Source organism: Salmo trutta, chromosome 21 (assembly GCF_901001165.1).
Source record: "Salmo trutta chromosome 21, fSalTru1.1, whole genome shotgun sequence".
In the NCBI taxonomy this organism is placed as follows: Eukaryota; Metazoa; Chordata; class Actinopteri; order Salmoniformes; family Salmonidae; genus Salmo; species Salmo trutta.
This window is the reverse complement of record NC_042977.1, coordinates 44035588-44050936: the sequence shown is the minus strand read 5'-3', so window position 1 is coordinate 44050936 and position 15349 is coordinate 44035588. Positions and strand designations below refer to the sequence as shown.

Here is a 15349-nt window from a genome sequence, read left to right as displayed (position 1 = left end):
GCTGTTCTATTCTGCTGTTCTATTCTGCTGTTCTATTCTGCTGTTATATTCTGCTGTTCTATTCTACTGTTATATTCTACTTTTCTATTTTGTTCTACTGTTCTGTTCTGTTTTACTGTTATATTCTGTTCTGTTCTACTGTTCTCTTCTGTTCTGCTGTTCTCTTCTGTTCTGCTGTTCTCTTCTGTGCTACTGTTCTATTCTGTTCTACAGTTCTCTCTGGTTCATACAGATGATATAGTTATGTGACTATAATTAGTTAACTTCCAGAAAGGTGAGTGTGTCTTTCTCCGGGGGACTGTTCTATTATAGTGATGGAAAAATGTATACAGTACAGTACCGCAATCAAATGTATGTTATTTTATAGTTTTGTTTCCTAGCTCGTTAACGTAAGCTAGCGCTAGTCGGCTGTACCTCCGCCAAAACTCCGTATTTCTCGTTCTCTAGCTTATCATCTTTGTTTAAAAAAAAAAAACTAATTTAAAGTTTTAATAAGTTTTCTTGTTTTTCAATCAACCAACAAAACACATTCCACATTCACAGATGTGGCAAACATAAATAATACAAAACAAACAAACTTTCAGCAGCACTATCAGCGTTCCTATTAGCTATTTCCAGCCTTAGCTGAGACGAAGAGCAAAGAATTAGTTTGTACAGCACCTCACGCAACATGTATCTGCTCATTTCCCTACACACCCCATTATAGTTGAGTAGTGGAAACCAGAGTCTATCAAACCTGGGCTCTTGCGGAGGTCATAAGTGAGCTTTTCGAGAGGGAGAAAGTCAACAATCTGGTCAATCCACATTTTAAATGTAGGAGAAGTATTAGAGGCCCACAATAGAAGAATACATTTCTTAGCAAAGTATGTGATAGTCATAAACACATTTTCTCCGTCAGGATCAAGAACAAAGTCCTGCTGGGCATTAAGAAGATAGAGACATGGGTTCATATCAAACTGTACATCTAGTATTTTGTGTGCAGCAGTATGTATAGATTGCCAAAATCTGGTAATCTCTCTACAGCTCCAAATTACATGCATATAAATTCAGCAAAAAAAGAAACGTCCCTTTTTCAGGACCCTGTCTTTCAAAGATAATTCCTAAATATCCAAATAACTTCACAGATCTTCATTGTAAAGGGTTTAAACACTGTTTCCCCTGTTTGTTCAATGAACCATAAACAATTCATGAACATGCACCTGTGGAACGGTCGTTAAGATACTAACAGCTTACAGACGGTAGGAACATCCCAAACACACCAATCTTTGGTTGTCCGTTGGTCGGAAGGTAATGACGGACGGAAAGCAGGGTGGTGCAGCAGGTGCCGCTTCTCATACGAATGCTGTTATTTTATCTAAAACATCAGGTGTATGCCGACCCCAGCTAAGTAACTCATGCAAAGAGTTGAAGCGCAATGATGTGTTTTATCTCCAGTACTGTGATGTGTTTTATCTCCAGTACAGTGATGTGTTTTATCTCCAGTACAGTGATGTGTTTTATCTCCAGTACAGTGATGTGTTTTATCTCCAGTACAGTGATGTGTTGTGTTTTATCTCCAGTACAGTGATGTGTTTTATCTCCAGTACATTGCCATGATTGTGAGTTATGTATCTTCTCTACTGATAATCTTAGTGTGTCCTTGCTGGGATGTCACAATCAATCTACTGCCGGAGAATATCAACACCAAACACATTGGTTCACCGTTCCACGGGAACGGACAGTACACAGCATACCATAATGTTCTGAATAATGGCCAAGTCTACCTCGCTCCCTATTCCACTGACCCGCTTAGGCGTAACAAACACAAGTCCAACATTTATCGGAAACTGTTAAACTACCTGTTCACTACCCTCCTGCTCTCCGGGGATGTGTAACTCAATCCTGGGCCTAACATCACCGAGCCAGCGATACTCACCGGAGTGGAAAGCAGTGGATGGCCTCGTCCACTGATCGTCGCCGCTGTGGAAGTAGGGGAGTGCTATGGTCCCATGGTTTCTCTCGACTCACCCGGCTCCAGGATAGATTTTGACTCTTCAAACATACCCAAGTCGCTATATGCGATCCCTGACTTTGCTTTTGGTACGCAAGCTGTTTTAATTAGTTCCCCGCATCCAGTGCAAGCGGGAGGGATTGTTGGTTCCGCTACCGAACTGCCCCTAATCAAAACGAAACACAATGGCCTAAACCCAGCTACCTGAAAACACAGAAAATGTAACTTTTTTCAATGTGTCAATCACTCTCGAGTCATCTGGGACCCACGAGCTAAGCCCAAGGGACTACTAGGGGGACACTTGAACATTCATAGTGTCATTCCAAAAAGTGATCAAATTCAACATCTTCTCACAGACTCCAACCTTGACTTCCTCTGCATTTCAGAGACTTGGCTCCATAAAAACTCTCCATATGCTGCTTTGATTGTGCCTGGCTACAATGTTTTCAGGAGAGACGGGATTGAAGGAAGTGGAGGAGGTCTGATGATTTAAATTAAAGAACATATCCGATGTAAACAAATTGAGTGGTCATGTGATAATGAACTAGAATGTATTGGCCTGAACGTTACACTGTCTCCCCAAATGTCTTTTACCCTTATTGGAATGTATAGACCACCTTCCACCAAAAGTGTGTTTTTTCATCAGTTTTATAACATGCTTAGGCAATGTGATTTTGGGAAAGAGGTCATCTTAATGGGAGATTTTAATATTAATTATGAAGACAAGTCTTGTAGGAAAACCCTCAAACGGATCACTAATACCTTTGACCTTACACAACTAGTTAAAGGGCCAACCAGGGTGACTTGTTGCTCTAAAACACAGATTGATTTGGTGTTCAGTAATAAACCAGAGAGAGTGACTAAATCATTCAATATGGTTACTGGTCTGTCTGATCATAATCTGACACTTATAGCCAGAAAGCTGTCTAAGAGCAGGTTTAAGCTCTCTACTGTTAGAAAGCCGGATCAACTAAGAATACCTAAGAGTGAATTCAACTATTTTGAAAACGGAATTAACTGGAATGATCTCTTGTCCTATACAGACGTGGAAGCTGATAGTGAGGTTTTTCTATCCACAATCCAGACTACAATAAATGGTTTCCTAAAGAAAATCAAATCCAAACCTGGCCAAAAGAGCACTCTTCCTTGGCTAAATGGAGAAATCTGGAAATTGATGAAAGAACGAGATTATGCTCTAAAAACAGCCCTAAAATCCAAATTAGAGCATGACAGACGTAGGTTTACCATGTTGAGAAATAAGGTGATGAAAGAAATCAGACAGGCCAAGGCAAACTTTTTATTAACATAATTGGTGAAGCAAAGGGAAATTCTAAATTGATCTGGGAGAATCTAAAAAAGTTAACAGGGAAAGACCATAGTAACACTGCAAAAAGACTACAAATCATGGTGAATAACAATCTAACACAGGATGCAGTCGAAATAGCAATAGCCTTCAATTCCTACTTCTTGACTCTTTCAGGGTACTGACACAGAACCCCTCCACTGGTTTCTTGGGCTCAGTGCTAGTAAATGAAGCTCAACCTGTCTTCATCATAAGGGAGGTTTTTGAGTCAAAGGTGAACAAGGTGATTAGCTCACTGAAGAACTCTAAAGCCAAAGATGTGTTTGGGCTGGACTCTGCCTTTCTTAAAACTACAAAGAGTCACTTATTGGCCCCGTTACTAAGGTCACCAACACATCTATTGGTCTTGGGGTGTTTCCAAGGGTTTGGATGTCAGCCATAATAACGGCCATCTTTAAATCGGGCGACCCTGCTGACGTGAGTAACTACAGGCCCATTAGTATGCTACCTGTGGAGTCGAAGGTTGCTGAAAGTGTGTAGCAGAACAACTGATTGCCCACCTCAACAACAGCCTCTTCACATTACACTCCATGCAGTTTGGCTTCAGAGCAAAACACTCCACAGAAACGGCCAACTGCTTTTCTTCTGGAAAATGTGAAGTCCAAGATGGACAAAGGGGGCGTTGTTGGGGCTGTGTTTATGGACCTAAGGAAGGCTTTTGATACTTAATCATGAGATTCTCATCACAAAATTGTCCAAGTTCAACTTCCCCCCCGATGCCTTGAGATGGATGAAATCATACCTTGAAGGCAGAACTCAGTGTGTCAGAGTGAGCAATGAGCTGTCGCCCACTCTTAGCTATGACGTGGGCGTGCCCCAAGGGTCAATACTGGGGCCCCTCCTGTTCAGCCTGTACATTAATGATCTGCCTTCTGTCTGTACTGAGTCTGAAGTTCAAATGTATGCAGATGATACAGTGATATATGTGCATGTAAAGAGCAAACAACAAGCTGCACAAGAACTCACTACTGTAATGGTCCAGGTTACAAAGTGGCTCAGCGACTCATGTTTGCATCTCAATGTGAAGAAAACTGTCTGCATGTTCTTCACAAAGAGGGCAACAGATGCTACTGAGCCAGATGTCTATGTGTCAGGGGAGAAGCTCCAGGTGGTATCTGATTTTAAGTACCTTGGCATCATACTTGATTCTAACCTCTCTTTTAAAAAGCAAGTGAAAAAGGTAATTCAAATAACCAAATTCAACCTAGCTAATTTCCGATTTATACCAAATTGTTTGACTACAGAGGTAGCAAATCTATGATACTCCCCCACTTAACATACTGCTTGACTAGTTGGGCCCAAGCTTGCTATACAACATTAAAACCTATTCAGTCTGTCTACAAACAGGCTCTCAAAGTGCTTGATAGGAAGCCCAATAGCCATCATCACTGTTACATCCTCAGAAATCATGAGCTCCTGAGTTGTGAAAGTGCAATACACCGACGCATGTCTTGTATTCAAGATCCTAAATGGCCTGGCTCCCCCTCCACTCAGTATTTTTGTTAAACAGAAAACCCAAACCTATGGCAGCAGATCCACAAGGTCCACCATGAGAGGTGACTGTATAGTTCCCTTAAGGAAATGCACCTTTAGTAAATCTGCTTTCTCTGTCAGAGCGTCCCATGTCTGGAATACACTGCCATCAGACACACATAACTGCACCACATATCACACTTTCACAAAATGCATGAAGACATGGCTAAAGGTCAATCAGATTTGTGAACATAATCCCTAGCTGTGTATTGTAGTTCCATGCCGTCTGTTGTCTGTTGCTTGTGTAGTATGGAAACACTTTGTTGCTTTTATGGATTTTGTCTTGTTGCTTTTTGTTCTTGCTTGTCCTATGTTGCTCTGTCTGCATGCTGTGTCTTGCTTGTCCTATGTTGCTCTGTCTGTATGCTATATCTTGCTTGTCCTATGTTGCTCTGTCTGCATGCTGTGTCTTGCTTGTCCTATGTTGCTCTGCGTGTGCTCTCTGCTCAATGATTGTCTATATTGTAATTGTTTTTAATAACCTGCCCAGGGACTGCGGTTGAAAATTAGCTGGCTGACTAAAACTGGCACTTTTACTGAAACGTTGATTAATGTGCACTGTCCCTGTAAAAATAAAATAAACTCACTCAATTAAGGTCACAGTTATGAAAACTTAGGACACTAAAGAGGCCTTTCTACTGACTCTGAAGAACACTGAAAGGAAGATGCCCAGGTTCCCTGCTCATCTGCGTGAACGTGCCTTATACCCTGACTACACCGCTTGCATCGCGTGTGCGAGCGTTGCAAAATAAATGTAGAAATCTATGTTATTCAGTTATTGCACCCACACTGCTTGCGCGCGTCAACGCAGATCGCACTGCAAGTCCTGCCTCTCCTATCTCCTCATTGGTTTATAGAAGCAGGTACCCAAGTGCCATCTCATTGGTTATACCCATGTGGGTGATTAAAAGACGAACTGTGTTGCCAGTCATCGTACTATGACAGTTTAGATGCCAATCACCATATAAGTTCAAAGATGAAAAGGCCTGGAATGAGGAGAGATGACTAGAAACGATTCGGTTGACCGTTTTATATATGGATTAATTGTCGGAGTAGAGGACCTTGTGCATTTCAGGTAAAATAACAACTCAATGTTTATATCCCAGGACAAATTAACTAGCAACAGCAAGCTAGCTAAATAGGACAAATTATCTAGCAAGTGCAAGCTAACTAGCTAAATGGCTACAAATGTTTAATGCTTTTTGACCTGTCCCCAAATTAATGTAATTGGTTCAGAGTTGTCGCCTATGGGCACAAACCCACTGTTGCTGAACCGGACAGGACTGGAAAAAAGTGCTCTTCACTGACGAGTCGCGGTTTTGTCTCACCAGGGGTGGTGGACGGATTTGTGTTTATCGTCGAAGGAATGAGTGTTACACCGAGGCCTGTACTCTGGAGCGGGATCGATTTGGAGGTGAAGTGTCCGTCATGGTCTGGGGCAGTGTCACAGCATCATCGGACTGAGCTTGTTGTCATTGCAGGCAATCTCAACGCTGTGCGTTACAGGGAAGACATCCTCCTCCATCATGTGGTACCCTTCCTGCAGGCTCATCATGACATGACCCTCCAGCATGACAATGCCACCAGCCATACAGCTCGTTCTGTGCGTGATTTCCTGCAAGACAGGAATGTCAGTGTTCTGCCATGGCCAGCGAAGAGCCCGGATCTCAATCCCATTGAGCATGTCTGGGACCTGTTGGATCGGAGGGTGACAGCTAGGGCCATTCCCCCCAGAAATGTCCGGGAACTTGCAGGTGCCTTGGTGGAAGAGTGGGGCAACATCTCACAGCAAGATCTGGCAAATCTGGTGCAGTCCATGAGGAGGAGATTCACTGCAGTACTTAATGCAGCTGGTGGCCACACTAGATACTGACTGTTACCTTTGATTTTGTTGTTCAGTGACACATTATTCCATTTATGTTAGTCACATGTCTGTGGAACTTGTTCAGTTTGTCTCAGTTGTTGAATCTTATGTTCATACAAATATTTACACATGTACCTCTGAAAGTGTAAATATTATACATCTTCTCCAATCAGGAGAAATGTCTATATTCATTCATTCTATTTATTTATTTTATTTTAGCTTTTATTTAACTAGGCAAGTCAGTTAAGAACACATTCTTATTTACAATGACGGCCTACCAGGGAACAGTGGGTTAACTGCCTTGTTCAGGGGCAGAACAACAGATTTTTACCTTATCAGCTCGGGATTCGATCTTGCAACCTTTCGGTTACTAGTCCAACGCTCTAACCACTAGGCTACCTGCCGCCCCAAAGTCTCACTGGGGTGTAATAACATGTGTATAAACATTTGTAATTAGATTCTTTAATTTTTACATTAGTAGAGGAGCAGTATACCTTGTAGCAAACATCCACCATAACTCATCACTGATAGTCAGACAGAGATCCTTTTCCCAGATTCTTTTCACTGTAGTAAAGGAGGAGCCCACATTCTCAGAAAGGAGTCTACAGATATAGGAGATTTAGTCTTTGATGGATTGTCCTGTAGCAAGAAGGGTCTCAACTTCATTCAGCTGAACTCTAAACCTCCCCTTGGAAGTGAATGAGGAAATGATGTGTCTAATTTGAAGATATTACAACAACAACAAAAACTCTTGAAAGGATTTCAGTGTAGTTATGTTGTGATGAAACACGTCTGAAAAGGTCCTGATCCCCAGAATACACCAAAGATTAAAGTTGGCATCCCTTGGGGCTTTTAGCAAATCTGACTGGTATGCTATAGGTGAGAGGCATCCCTCAGGGCTTTTAGCAAGTCTGGGTTGTATACTATAGGTGAATGGCATCCCTCAGGGCTTTTAGCAAGTCTGGGCTGTATACTATAGATGAGTGGCATCCCTCAGGGCTTTTAGCAAGTCTGGGCTGTATACTATAGATGAGTGGCATCCCTCAGGGCTTTTAGCAAGTCTGGGTTGTATACTATAGGTGAGTGGCATCCCTCAGGGCTTTTAGCAAGTCTGGGCTGTATACTATAGATGAGTGGCATCCCTCAGGGCTTTTAGCAAGTCTGGGTTGTATACTATAGGTGAGAGGCATCCCTCAGGGCTTTTAGCAAGTCTGGGTTGTATACTATAGGTGAGAGGCATCCCTCAGGGCTTTTAGCAAGTCTGGGTTGTATACTATAGGTGAGAGGCATCCCTCAGGGCTTTTAGCAAGTCTGGGTTGCATAACATAGGTGAGTGAGAGCATATCTGGGAGGAAATGCCAAGGTATTTCCTACAGTCATTCCATGCTAATAGGGTGCTGTAAATGACAAAGGTTTTGGCTATGTTGCCCACTTCACTAATGTTATTCATGAATATAATTGAGTTTAGGGGCAATGAACCACAGGATTTGGGCCTCTATCTGAATCCACATTGAGTTTTGTCTGTTTGTGATCCATGTTAGCATGTTGTGGATTTGGGTAGACCAGTAGTACAATTGAAGGCAGGGAAGGGCAAGACCACCCTTAGATTCAGGTTTCGATAGAGTGGAGAACTTGATTCTAGGTTTTTTTTATTGCCCCATATACATTTGGTGATGCTTTGGTTGGTGGTTTTGAAAAAATAAACTGGGAGATAACATGGGAGTATCTGAAATAGTTCAATCTAGGGAGAATGTTCATACAGATAACATTGATTCTTCCCACTACGCTGATTGGGAGGGAGATCCAGGTTTGGAGATCATTCTTGATTTGATTCAGGACAAGGGGCGATCATTTTCCTTAAAAAGGCCGTTCATATCTGGTGTTACAAAGATCCCAAGGTATTGAAACCCCTGTGTCTTACATTGGAACGGGCAGAGTGTCTTAACTGAGCCGTTGAGTGTAAGATTGAGAGGGCAAACAGTGGATTTGTTCAAATGAATCTTATATCCTGAAAACTTGCCATACTTTGTTATTGTGTCTAAAATAGGAGGGGAGAGATTTGTCAGGGTTGGATATGTAGAGCAAGACATCATCCGCGTAGAGAGAAATCCTGTGCTGAAGACCGCATGCAGAAACACCCACAATACTTTGATTGTTCCTTATCAGCTCTGCCAAAGGCTCCGCCCCCAACAAGTAGAGCAGCCATGTTCTTTTTAAATGGTGAGCCATCATGTTTTCAACCCTTTTATTTCCATGACTGATCAAAACTCATTTTCTCATAGCTCTCTCTTGTCCCTCTGCAGCAGACGGGGTGCGCAATATGTTTGGAACATCCGATCGCAAATAAAATGGCAGGATCGAATCGCAATACATATAGAATCGTGCGAATCGCAATATCCTCTCAGTATTGTGAGGTCAATGGCAATTCACAGCTCTATTTATTTAACATTTATTATAACAGGGAGTCCCATTGGAACCAAGGTATATTTCACAAGGGAGCATTTACAAAATACAATATAATACAAATATATTTCCCGATTTATTCTGTTGGACTACTGCCAGAAATGTTGGTGTGTGTGTGTGAGGGACTGTGATTCAGAGGTGGTTGGAATAGTTTCTTACCTGATTTGGCCTTGCACTAACAAGTGGGAGCCACTCACTCTGTGTCACACAGACAAGCTCCACTTTAACTTCCTCGTCTACTCCCAAGCGCTCACCCAGACGGTCTAGACAACACTAGTCTGGAGGGGATCATGTGAGGGTTGTTTTAGGCACTGAGGACAGTTACTGACAGGATGGAGTCTTGACCAATGTTCCCTCTATTTGTTTTTCAGCACTGAGCAAATTTCCTGTCTGCTGAGCGCAAACTTGAACATTGTGAAAGTTCTGGCGGTTGTTTACTGTGAACACTGAGGCTATACCCGCTTTAAGTTACAGTTTGCCTACAGTAGGAGACAATGTGTGATGTTAAATGTAGGTGAGTGCATGCTTTTTCATACCATTTTTTTGTACTGGTCCACCGTGGGAATGGAACCCACAGCCCTGGCATTGCAAGCGCCATGCTCTACCACCTGAGCCACACGGGACCACATTCCATGAGACTTTGGGAAGAAAATATGCAGGGCTTGACATTAACCTGTTTATTCACTTCTCCTTCACTGAAAATGGAGGTGAAAATGTTGTGGTGTTTGATGCAACAAACCACTTTACAAAATGAAACATATTATTATTCCCATACCATTATTACAGAGAATCAGTCAAATTATGCTACCCTCTGCCTATTGGCTACTTAGCTTATTCAAGCCTTTCTCAAAATACAACATGGCCCCTTTAAGACATAAAAAAAAAAGCTCTTTACCTGACTCACTTTTCAAAGAAGGCTAGAAATGTACACATGTTGTGCTGTTGTAGGAAGCAACCACTCCCCCGTTGTTGACTACAAAGTAGCTATAACTGGGCTAATAATTCACTAACTTGCAAGGAATATGAACAAATGTGCACTGCACTGGTGGCTACAGGCCTTTCTTGTTTTGATCTCAAAAGATGTGCATCTACTCACATGCTGTAAATACAGTCCAGTTCAAAGTAAATGGCACAGATCCATATATTGCAAAAAATCAATATGGCCCGCCCGGCGAAGGAAAGGCACCCTGTGTGAAAAATTCTATGAGAAACGGTGACATAAACTGTGAATGATCTATAATGATAAATCCTATATTGGTCTTTCACAGTCAGGCCTACCCAAGATGTACTGTTCAGTAGGCTAATAGTAGAACCTACAATTGAAACCGATAAATGAGGCTGTCAATTGAGTCAGAAATTCACAGGTTTCAGATTTGTTTCAATTTATTTCATTTTTTTGTTGTTGCTCTCTCTTAATAGAGAAACAACAACATTGTATGTTCTAAGTTTATAACGATGCTTAAACAACATCAGGAGGACCACTTTTGAGGTCCGGGAAAAATATAAGAAATGTAGTTTTTTTTTGTGTAGTTACCCTTTAAGTGTGCATACATCTAGCACTGTCATTGGGTTAGCAGTGTTTCTGTAGCACATGAAGAGTTCAAAATAAATGCCCACTGGATTGATGTAAATAATCATGATATCATTCTGCCAGGTAGGCATACTGTAGGTATAGGCATTTCATTGAGAAGGTTAGGCCTATCGTTAGAATCTAGATTTTTCCCTTAATTGTTTGATACCTGGATGTTTTACTACATATTATGAGGCATGTCTTACCTTTCTTCAAAGTAGCCTATAGTCAAAATCCCACCATAGAAACGTAGAGGTAATTATTTTTTATGAAGACTTCCTCATATGCGTTCTCCTATTTATTTTTCTTTCATTATCTAGCACCCAAAGGCATTCTCCAAGTCATACTAGCAACCCATGATAGTTGTTGCATCTTTAGATCTTCCCCCTTTCCTACATTTGGAATGGATATTCCCATCTCTGGCATGAAACTGCTCGCATGTGCTGTGCTCATTTTAGAACTGTGTTTCCCGCAAAAACTGCATTTTAGAACATTCATGCGTAGGTCTACCGACGTGTACATTGCTGCGCCTAAAATGTGAAGAAATAATATTTATCAACATTTGAAGCTAAACATTCTGACCTGTTCCATCAGCCTTATTAATTGATATGACGTATACCTCCATTACACTACTTTGATAAAACATCAGTGGGGAATAAGAAGTGAGTAATCACAATGCCCACTGAAAAATAAGTGGGTAAACATACGTATACCCTCCACTACACACAACTAGTGTTAACTAAAGGGGAAAACTCCCTCCCTCTCTTCCTTCAGGTATGAAGCTGCCATCGCTGGTGTCTATCTGTCTAACTCTGTCTCTCTCTCGCTCCCTCCCTCCGTCCAGGCATCAATCTGCCATCGCTGGTGTCTATCTGTCTAACTCTGTCTCTCTCGCGCTCCCTCCCTCCGTCCAGGCATCAATCTGCCATCGCAGGTGTCTATCTCTCTCTGTCTTTAACTCTCTCCCTCTCTCTCTCTGTTTAGGTATGAAGCTGCCTTCGCGGGTGCCCACCCAGGTCGACAGTGACGAAGAGGCTAAGTGGAACCAGACTGAGGATGAGGGTCAGGGTGGCCGCTGTTGTGCCTGTCCCAAAACAGAGAAACAACTGAAGAAGGAGGCCGAGGACTCAGAGTACCGCAAGACCTTTGAGAACTACATCCACAATGAGGTCTTCCTGCTCAAGTATGTATGACAACTACATCAGCCAGCCAATCAGCCAGCTAGCTAGCCAGCCAGCCAACACAGACAGTCAGTCAATCAGTCAGTCAATTAATCAATGTATTTATTGTCCTAATTGGGACATTAGTTTTGTAGTTAGGGTACAAAACAAATATATATATATATATATAACATTTACACACAAATCCCCAAATAGGAGTTTTAGATCAGCTCTGTCTCTATCCTGTGATTTAAAACCTAATGCTGCATTTACACAGGCAGCACAATTCTTATCTTTTGCCCAATTATTGGCAAAATATCTGATCTGATTGGTCAGAAGACCAATTAGTGGCAAAATATCTGATCTGATTGGTCAGAAGACCAATTAGTGGCAAAATATCTGATCTGATTGGTCAGAAGACCAATTGGTGGCAAAATATCTGATCTGATTGGTCAGAAGACCAATTAGTGGCAAAATATCTGATCTGATTGGTCAGAAGACCAATTGGTGGCAAAATATCTGATCTGATTGGTCAGAAGACCAATTAGTGGCAAAATATCTGATTGGTCAGAAGACCAATTAGTGGCAAAAAGATCAGAATTGGATGCCCTTCAATGCTAATCGAAGCCCCAGTGCTCCCCCTGGCGGTAAATATTTAGAAGTTACCTGCACTAAGTCTCTCGTCAGCACTCTGCTCAGTAGAGGTAACCTTAACAGTATGATGTGTTTAACACTAAATCAATACAATTTGATTGATTGATTATCCCCCAGGTCAACCAGACAGCGCCGCTCAGCCATGGGCGTAGCTAATGAAACGCAGCCTTCGTTCGTGACAAAGCCCCCCACCCTGCCGGAAGGTTACGCCACCCGCGGCCCAGACAACGATGAGGATGGTGTGGAGCGCACTAAGATCCAGCTGACTGTGTTCTCCAAGGAGTCCACGGTCATCTCCGGCCTCCGACACTTCACCTCGTTCAAGATCGATGTGTTGGCCTGCAACCACCTCACAAACCCCTCACGCTGCAGTATGGCAGCCTTCGTCTCAGCTCGCACCATGCCTGAGGGTGAGGCTATCTACACACCATTATAAACCTGGTAGTTTGATTCCTGGCTGCTGATTGGCTGAAACAGCATTTCAGTCGTGTGTATATCAGACAATATACCACAGGTATGACGCAAAAAAAATACTTGTTTACTGTTCTATTTATGTTGGTAACCAGTTTATACCTCGGGGACTTGTGGTTTATGGCTAATATACCACGTATATAGGCTGTATCCAGGCACTCCGCTTCGTGTTGTGCGTAAAGGCGTCCGCATGCGTACCATCCGAAACAGTTTGGAACATTTGTGCATGTATTTCGACCACATCATATTATGTTTTGGTCTTCGGCAAGGGTTTTTCAGCTCTTCGTGCACAACAACAACAACAACAGAAAATGTCTCAAGGCAAGCTGATGTTGGTAGCCCAAGTAGGGATTCTTCAATTAAGTATTTTTCTTGTTTAATGAGAGACAAAACATTCACATGTTTTTACATCTTAGTTAGATGTAGAATTGCGCGACTAAGGTCTCCTTGAAATGAATGACAGTTATCTTGAGTTAGCTTAGATTCATTTTTGACTATTTTGAAGCAGTGTATATGGGCTACGGCATCTCAAGATGGACAAACAGTACTATTGCTATCGTTTTTCTAGTGAAGATCTTTTAAGGGAGTATGCGAGCACACTCATTCGGTTCACCTAGCCGAGTTCGGCTAGGCACCAACCGAACCTAGGGATGTTGACGCTTTAAAGGGATACTTCAGGATTTTGGCAATGAGACCTTTAATTTACTTCCCCAGAGTCAGATGAACTCGTAGATACCATTTTTATGTCAGCATTCGCTAGTTAGTGCAATTACTAACTAGCGTTAGCGCAATGACTGGAAGTCTATGGGTATCTGCTAGCATAGACTTCCAGTCATTGCGCTAATGCTAGTTAGCTTTGGCACAGAAACATAACAATGGTATCCACGAGTTCATGCAACTTTGGAGAAGTAGATAAAGGGCCTCATTGCCAAAATCAAAAAGTATCCCTTTAAGGACAGCCCTTAGCTGTGGTATATTGGCCATTATAAACTGGGTGGTTTGAGCCCTGAATGCTGATTGGCTGACAGCCATATACCACACCCCCTCGGGCCTTATTGCTTAAGTACAGTACACTTGCGCACAGTCTACACTGCACACCCACTTAAGAACGCAATGTCAGAAGTAAAAAAGCAGTTTAACAAGTGCATATCATTTTTTTGTCTACTTTTACACAGTATTTATAGATCTGAGATGTTGAGGTTTGTGGTATTGGGATAGAGTAAAGAGGTCATTTTAACACCTTGTGTATCCTGCTAACAGCCAAAGAGGCCATCTTAAAACCTTGTGTATCCTGTCAACAGAGGCCATCTTAAAACCTTGTGTATCCTGTCAACAGAGGCCATCTTAAAACCTTGTGTATCCTGTCAACAGAGGCCATCTTAAAACCTTTTGTATCCTGTCAACAGAGGCCATCTAAAAACTTTTTGTATCCTGTCAACAGAGGCCATCTTAAAACCTTTTGTATCCTGTCAACAGAGGCCATCTTAAAACCTTTTGTATCCTGTCAACAGAGGCCATCTTAAAACCTTTTGTATCCTGTCAACAGAGGCCATCTTAAAACCTTTTGTATCCTGTCAACAGAGGCCATCTTAAAACCTTTTGTATCCTGTCAACAGAGGCCATCTTAAAACCTTTTGTATCCTGTCAACAGAGGCCATCTTAAAACCTTTTGTATCCTGTCAACAGAGGCCATCTTAAAACCTTTTGTATCCTGTCAACAGAGGCCATCTTAAAACCTTTTGTATCCTGTCAACAGAGGCCATCTTAAAACCTTTTGTATCCTGTCAACAGAGGCCATCTTAAAACCTTTTGTATCCTGTCAACAGAGGCCATCTTAAAACCTTTTGTATCCTGTCAACAGAGGCCATCTTAAAACCTTTTGTATCCTGTCAACAGAGGCCATCTTAAAACCTTTTGTATCCTGTCAACAGAGGCCATCTTAAAACCTTGTGTATCCTGTCAACAGAGGCCATTTTAAAACCTTGTGTATCTTGCCAACAGACAAAGCAGATGACATCGTGGGCCCCATCAGCTATGATGTGTCCGAGTACTCTGTTCACATCAAATGGCTGGAGCCTAAAGCTCCCAATGGAATGATCATCCTGTACGAAGTCAACTACAAGAGACTGGGAGACACAGAGGTGAGCAGATAAACACACAGGCATGAAAACAAACACACACTTAAAATACTGGAAATATGCTGTGCCCACAGTCTCACTTGGTATAATTCAGATGCGTTGAACACAAGTCTCTCTGCTCTCATTTCTAAAATAGGACCGTT

General features: G+C 42.1%; 1 protein-coding gene across 3 annotated transcripts in view; it reads left to right on the top strand.

Moving 5' to 3' along the window:
- LOC115157526 (insulin receptor) overlaps window positions 1-15349 on the top strand; it is a 155017-nt gene that overhangs the window by 120987 nt on the left and 18681 nt on the right. For all 3 annotated transcript variants that reach the window (XM_029705867.1, XM_029705866.1, XM_029705865.1), the window contains 3 exons: window positions 11768-11966; window positions 12715-13007; window positions 15070-15209. In XM_029705867.1, the coding sequence (XP_029561727.1) occupies window positions 11768-11966; window positions 12715-13007; window positions 15070-15209 (632 nt within the window). The remainder of the gene's footprint in view (window positions 1-11767; window positions 11967-12714; window positions 13008-15069; window positions 15210-15349) is intronic.